Genomic DNA, 6,812 nt, shown 5'->3' on the forward strand with positions numbered 1-6,812 from the left:
TTTTACTATGGTAACCATTTTTAAGGGAACAGTCCAATGGTATCAAGTATAGTCATGCTGTTACGCAGCATCACCATGATGGGCCAGATCATTCTTTATTATGAGGGCTTTCCCCACTAGATGCCAGTAGCACTGACAATGTCTTCCGATATTGCCAACGGCCTTTGGGTAGGGGGGCAAAATTGTCCCCTGTGAGAACCCCTGGTACACTGTCGACTCTCAAAAACACAGGTATTTTTTATGGGTCTCCTTCACAGTGTGTAACCCGGGACTGAGTCACAAAAAACTCCTTAAAAATAGTTAATCTTATGGAGTGAGTGAATGACTGGATGAATGGCCCTATAGCTGATCACACCCACAGGCCTCCCTGGGGGTCCTGAGGCCCCAGAACTGCTCCTCCTCACCCTCATGTCTTCCTGGTTTCCCCAGATTTCCCTCCAGCCACAAGCCTGGGTTTAGTCATTCCCAAAGCAGCACTCTTCCCAGAATGATGCGGACCCTGAACTTGTAACTACTAACTACCACTCCTGGAGTCCGTACTACGTACACAGTTACCTGGATGAGCTCATGTCATCCTCACAACTGTGGGGAGGGCACTTTAAGTTTTCCCAAGAGATTGCCCGAGGCCCCCCGAGCAAGGGGGGAAGGGGGGGGGGCAGGACCCAGGTGAGGTCATCTGGCTCCAGGCCTCCTGAGCCCTTGTTCTCTTGGGTCTAAAGCCCTCTCCCTCCTGCCAAACTGTGCTGAGCCCGCCCCTCCCAGGAAGCCTTCCCCACGGACCTAGCGCTCTTTCTCTCCGGTTCCTCGTTCTCCGGTGCTGGTGCATCCTGGGCCCCTCAGCTTCAAACACCCTGCAAGCTGCTCACCGGCCAGCCCTCCCTCCTGCCTGCTCCCGGGGCCAGAGCGGCCCTGCTCACCTCGTAATCCACCCCGACCCTGTTCAGGGCGATGTTGATGGTGAAGGTGGAGGCGTCGTGGTGCGGCATCAGCGAGGGCTGCTCGTCGGGCTTGTAGCGGACGACGAAGGCCAGGTCGAACTGGGCCTGTGCCAGGGAAGAGACGCAGAGAACCCGCATGAGAGGCGGCACAGGCCAGGAAGGGAGGGTGTCCAGGGGGCCTCAGCGCCTGCTGGAACGTCGGCTCCCTGAGGGCAGTTTATCTAACGCTGTGTTCTCCGGGGCCTAGTACAGTGCCTGGCACAGAAAAGGTTCTCAATAGAAATGTGGGGAGGAAGGGAAGGACAGGAGGAAGGGAAGGACAGAAGGGAGGGAAGGAAGGAGAGAAAAGCGGGAAAGAAAGGAGAGGAGAGGGGGGAAGTGACGGAAAGAGGGAGAGAGGGAAGAGAAGGGAAGGAAGGTGGAATGAATGACTCTAATCCTCACACCCTCCCAACTATCTAGGCGGGTGGTCCCTTGAGGACAGGGCCCAGGTGTTTGGAGAAAACCGTGTGAAGGAGGAAGTGACAAGTACAGAAGCCAAAGAGGCATCAACAGACACATGAGTGAGGGAGCTCAGGGGACCCGAGGGAAGAAGGGCATGCTGGCCGCTGACTGGGGGCTTGTTTGGTGAGCTGGCATGGTAGTCATGGATGCAGGGGTCAAGGACACAGAGGAAGGACTCAAACGGTCCTATGATGTCAGAGGATAGAGGCAGAGTGGCCCCGCCTCCCCTGGCCCCAGCACCTGAGAGGAGGAGACTTCTCCCCTGCCTAGACACCAAATATTCAAGCCTCTGCCCAGCTGGGAACACTTCTCTCCCCTCCTCCTCTCCCCCTGCCCAGCTCCTCCACGCCCGCCTGGTCCTGGCTGCACCCAGCCGGCCCACCCTGGTGTAGTAGCCGGGGTAGAGCTTCTCCGTCACGGGCGCGATGTACTCCACCAGGAACTTGTGCCACTCCCGCTCAAAGCTGATCTGGTTCATGTGGATGTCGATGGTCGGCACGTTCTCGTAGCCGCCCTGGATGCGGTTGTCCTGGAAGCGACCCAGAGAGGGGGGTGAGCAGAATTCTAAGATGGTCCTGATTCCTGCCACCTGTCCAATCCCCTCCCCTTGACCTTGAACCTGATGGGATAAGGACAAAGGTGAAGGGGTTTTGCAGGTGTGATTAAGGTAACTAGTCAGTCGACTTTGGTTTAATCAAAGGGGAGATGATGCTGGGTGGGTCTTCTTTTTTAATATTTTTATTGATTTCAGAGAGGAAAGGAGAGGGAGAGAGAGAGAAACATCAATGATGAGGAAGAATCATTGATTGGCTGCCTCCTGCACGCTCCCTACTGGGGACTGAGCATGCAACCTGGGCATGTGCCCTTGGCCGGAATCAAACCTGGAACCTTTCAGTCCGCAGGCCAATGCTCTATCCACCGAGCCAAACCAGCTAGGGGGCACTGGGTGAGCCTTTAAAGGAGGATCTTGGGGTCCGGCTGGTGTGACTCAGTGGCTGAGCATCGACCTATGAACCAGGAGGTCACGGTTTCATTCCCGGTCAGGGCACATGCTCAGTCCCCGGTAGGGGGCGTGCAGGAGGCAACCGATCAATGATTCTCTCTCATCATTGATGTTTCTATCTCTCTCTCCTTCTCCCTTCCCCTCTGAAATCAATAAAAATATATCTTAAGAAATAAATAAATAAGGGAGGCTTTTGGAGGGAATCTCCCTGCTGGCCCGGAAGAGGAGAGTCACCTTGAGCTCCACAGCAGCAAGGACATGCATTCTGCCGTGTGGGCTTGGAATAGGACCCCGCGCCTCAAAGGAGCACCGACCCCAGCTGACACCCCGACTGGGGCTCTGGGAGCCCCTGAGCAGAGCACCCAGCTAAACCACACCCAAACCCCAACCCACAGAACCCGGAGATAGTAAGTGGATGTTTTAAGCCGCTAAGCGTGGTGGTCACTGGTTACACAGCAGAGACCCATGCAGAGGCCACAGGGCAGCTCAGGCACGAGCGTCCCGGGAGGCCCGGGCACTGGAGGGCAAGGACCAGCCAGACCCAGAACGCTTGGCTGTGCCGGTTCCGGGCTCTGGAGCTGAGCTCCCGGACCAGCGATCAGTCAGCTGCCAGGCTGAGGTCAGCCACTTTCTGAGGCCCAGGCCCGGGGCGCAGGTGCCTTTAACCAGGGGTCCTGGACTCTGCAAGAGGAGGGCAGGCAGGGGGGTTCCTCCTTCAGCGGCGCCACTAGCTGCTGCAGTCCGGTGCTGTCGCCTCCTAATGGCTCCTCATCCACACCTGCTCACTCCTCCCCCTTTCCACACCCAATCTGGGCAGGAAGCTCAATCACTGGCATAACAAACAGGAACTGGAAACCTAGCACCTTCAGGCTAAGGCAGCTGTCACCCAGCAGCAATGTCAGCTTAGAGGCCAGCACTCCATCCCATTCCTCCACCCCCCTACTCCTAGACGCCGGCCACCCCTCTATTCCTAAACGCTGGCGGCCCCATCTGAAGAGTCCCAGGCCAAGAGCCCGGAGGGCGGGCCTGGGTGGAGGGGCAGCCTCCCACCAGCCCCAGTCCAGGCACTGGGGCTCCCACCTTGTTATCTCCCAGAGACCACTGGCCGTAATGCTCCATCTCCTCCACCAGCTCGTCGCAGGCCGTCTCCGTGAAGATGGGGAACCAGTAGACATCCGGGCAAGGCTGGGGAGGGTGGGGACTCCGTCACAGGGGCCCAGAGAGGTCCGGCCTCATCCTCCCCCTCACCCCATGGCCCTTGGCAGAACCCACCATGGGCAGGACCCCTTGTGTGGTCCGTGCCCTGCCCCACCCTGGTCTGAGAGCCTCTGAGTGTCCCCCTGAGAGTCCCCAGGGAGCCCGGACTCAGGGAGATGCTGAAGGAAGACAGAACTGGAGCTCGGAGCTGGCCAAGGTCACAGAACTGCCAGCGACAAGGCCAAAGCCACCTGAGTGTGGGCATTGAGGGGCAGAGGCCTGCTGGCTCTAGGGGAACACGGGGCATGGTCTGCAGCTGCGGCCACATTTGGGATGCTTTTCCTCTCTTTCCTGCCAGGTCCAGAAAAGAAGCCTGAAGCCCCCCAGGCCCTGCAGATTCCAGCTGGAAAGTGCCAGCAGGAGGACGGGGCCACGCTGCCCCCTCCCTCGCCGGGGCACAGGAGGGGGCCCCGCCGCCTCCCCCAGGTCCTCTGTCCTCCGGGTGTCGGGTAGAAATCCAGAGCTTCATTCCCGGGGGTGCCCAGTCCTCACCATCTCCACCAGCTTCCCCGCCAGGACCTTGGTGTAGTTCTCGTGAATGTACTTCTCCTTCCAGTCCTGTGGGGAGGGGGGAAGCGGGATGGGGTCCTGGGAACTGGCCTGGGCCAGCTGGACTCACCCCTTGCTCAACTCCATGGGAGGCTCCAAGAGGGGTCTCCTCCCCCCAGGCCACACACAATGTAAGTGAAGGTCTGCATGCCTGGAGCAGCCGGGTTGCCTCTGTGCCCACTGGGTGCGTTGTGTTGTTTGGGCGTAAAAGGGTGCCCACGGGAGCTGGTGTTTGCTTGTGTATGTACACGTGTGCACGTGTGTACAGGTCTACGTGAAGATACAGGCATGTGCCCACATCGGCCACAAGCTCACAATGTGTCAGAAGACTGTCACAATTTTCTCCTCTTCTGATCACAACATTCTCAGGGGGCAAGTCAGGCCGGGGCAGTATACCCATTTTAGAGCTAAGATAACTGAGGCCCCAAAGGTTGAGGCTCAACTAAGTCACAGCTGATTCCGAGTCCCTCCTCCACCAGATGGCGCTGCCTCTCAAAACACCCTCCTCTTCCTACTCAAACCTGCAGACAGGCCCCCTGGGGTGAAGGAAGGCAGGTGGCCCACGGGGTCCCAGTGTCAAGCTCTGAGAGGGAGGCAACTCCAGCTACAGGATCACCAGGGCCCCTTCCACCCCCACCACTCCCTCCCGCCCGCCCAGGCCTCACCTCAGGGTTGCTGAACACCTCCCAGAGGTCATTGTGGAGGTGGGTGGTCTGGTAGTTGTCCAGGGAGAGCAGGTGGCCAAAGGTGTGCCGGTTGGTCAGGAACATGAACACACCCTGGGGAGACCAGGCCGATGAGAGACCCTCCCCTCCCCCGCACTCCCTGGGAGGGGCATGACAGCAGCCTCCTCTGCCCACCGGGGTCACCTGGACCTGACACTGGGGATGCCATCAGGGAAGCTTCCTGGGGGACTGAATGGGAATAAAAGAACGAATGTGCCCAAGAAGGGGATGGTGTTCTGATCCCCAAGTTTGGGGCACAGGGGAAAATGTCAACGTGCTGTCACATTTATTAAAAGCCACAGAAAACGTTGGGTGTGGCACAGGAACAGGGTAAGGGTGTTTCCTGGGCACATACTTGGAGTACATTCAGATGGAAAGTTTCAGGTTTTTTTAGGTGTTGTCAAAAGCGTAAATAAAATAGCCCGGCCGGCGTGGCTCAGTGGTTGAGCATTGACCTATGAACCAGGTCTCGGATCGATTCTGGTCAAGGGCACATGCCCTGGTTGCGGGCTCCATCCCCAGTAGGGGACGTGCAGTAGGCAGCTGATCAAAGATTCTCTTTCATCATTGATGTTTCTCTCTCTCTCGCCCTCTTCCTTCCTCTCTGAAATCAGTAAAAGTATACTTCAAAAAATAAGATAGATGGTGTAGCCCTAACCGATTTGGCTCAGTGGATAGAGCGTCAGACTGAAGGGTACCCAGGTTCGATTCCGGTCAAGGGCATGTACCTAGGTTGCAGGCACATCCCCAGTGGGGGGTGTGCAGGAGGCAGCTGATCGATGTTTCTCTCTCATCGATGTTTCTAACTATCCCTCTCCCTTCCTCTCTGTTAAAAAATCAGTAAAATATATATTTTTAAAAAATGGTGTAAAACCCGGGTCTGCTAAAATGACCCCCACGGATCCTGGGGACCAACCTGTGTGCCAGTGCCCCTCGTGTCCCCGCCAGGCCTGGCAGCCTCTGAGCAGCCCTGCTGGCACCTGAGAGGCTCCAGGGCGTATGGTGACCAGGCAGCCCACCTTCCCCATCAAGGGCCTCCTTTGAGCGCCCACCCAGGGCTGACCTGCTGGCGGACGTTGGCGCAGAAGGCCATGTCAGGGTCCAGCTTGCTGTGGTGGAACAGGTCTGTCTGCTGCAGCTCAGCTCGCAGGGCGCTGCCTTTCATCAGGTAGATGTTCGAGATGTAGGGCACGTTCCAGACGCCGCTGAGTGAGAGGGAGGAAGACGGAGGGGCCGCAGGCTCGTGTTGAGGGTCACAGACTAAGGGCCAGGGGCCAAGGGAAGGGCATGATAGTGCTGATTGGAGTCCCCTACCCTGGGCAATGGGCCCAGGATAATTGTTGGGAAGTCCTTCTGTGTGTCTGACTGCAGTCTCCCTTGCTTCAGGTGCGGTGGGAATTTGAGAGCAGTAAGGACAAGAATACTGGGGGAGGGGGTGCTGCAAGGCCAGGAAGAAGACAAATGGGGGTGCCCCCCATCCTCTGGGTACTCACACACGCCGCCCCTGCACGATGTCCACGTAGTCCTCAGAGCGGGCATAGTAGCCATCTGCACTCAGTGCTCCCCAGAAGTTCGACCACAGCCTCCCATGGCGCGTCATCAATGGGGCGATGACGTTCCTAAGGAAGGGAGCGCCTCAGAGGGGTCCCTCTGCCCACTGGGAGTTCGGGGCGGATCTAACCAGGTGTGGGGAAGGGTGGGGGGTCTGTTTCAACCTGCAAGCACCTCCCTGGGGCAGAGCCCGGAGGCAGGTTTGGCCCATCTGATACCTTTTCCCTCCCACAGGGCAGCCAAGAACAGAGGGTGTGAGGGGGATGGCTTGGGGCTTGTGGTGGT

The 6,812-nt window shown here is 58.0% G+C and overlaps 1 protein-coding gene across 1 annotated transcript in view; it reads right to left on the reverse strand.

The window, feature by feature from the left end:
* Positions 1–6,812, reverse strand: part of PLOD1 (procollagen-lysine, 2-oxoglutarate 5-dioxygenase 1) — a 20,629-nt gene that overhangs the window by 1,945 nt on the left and 11,872 nt on the right. The window contains exons 11-17 of the mRNA XM_015565882.1: positions 6,470–6,595; positions 6,040–6,181; positions 4,917–5,030; positions 4,195–4,260; positions 3,526–3,630; positions 1,825–1,971; positions 918–1,043 (exon numbers count right to left, since the gene is read on the reverse strand). Coding sequence (XP_015421368.1) covers positions 918–1,043; positions 1,825–1,971; positions 3,526–3,630; positions 4,195–4,260; positions 4,917–5,030; positions 6,040–6,181; positions 6,470–6,595 — 826 coding nt within the window. The remainder of the gene's footprint in view (positions 1–917; positions 1,044–1,824; positions 1,972–3,525; positions 3,631–4,194; positions 4,261–4,916; positions 5,031–6,039; positions 6,182–6,469; positions 6,596–6,812) is intronic.

The sequence above is a fragment of the Myotis davidii genome, unplaced genomic scaffold, assembly GCF_000327345.1.
Source record: "Myotis davidii unplaced genomic scaffold, ASM32734v1 scaffold299, whole genome shotgun sequence".
NCBI lineage: Eukaryota > Metazoa > Chordata > Mammalia > Chiroptera > Vespertilionidae > Myotis > Myotis davidii.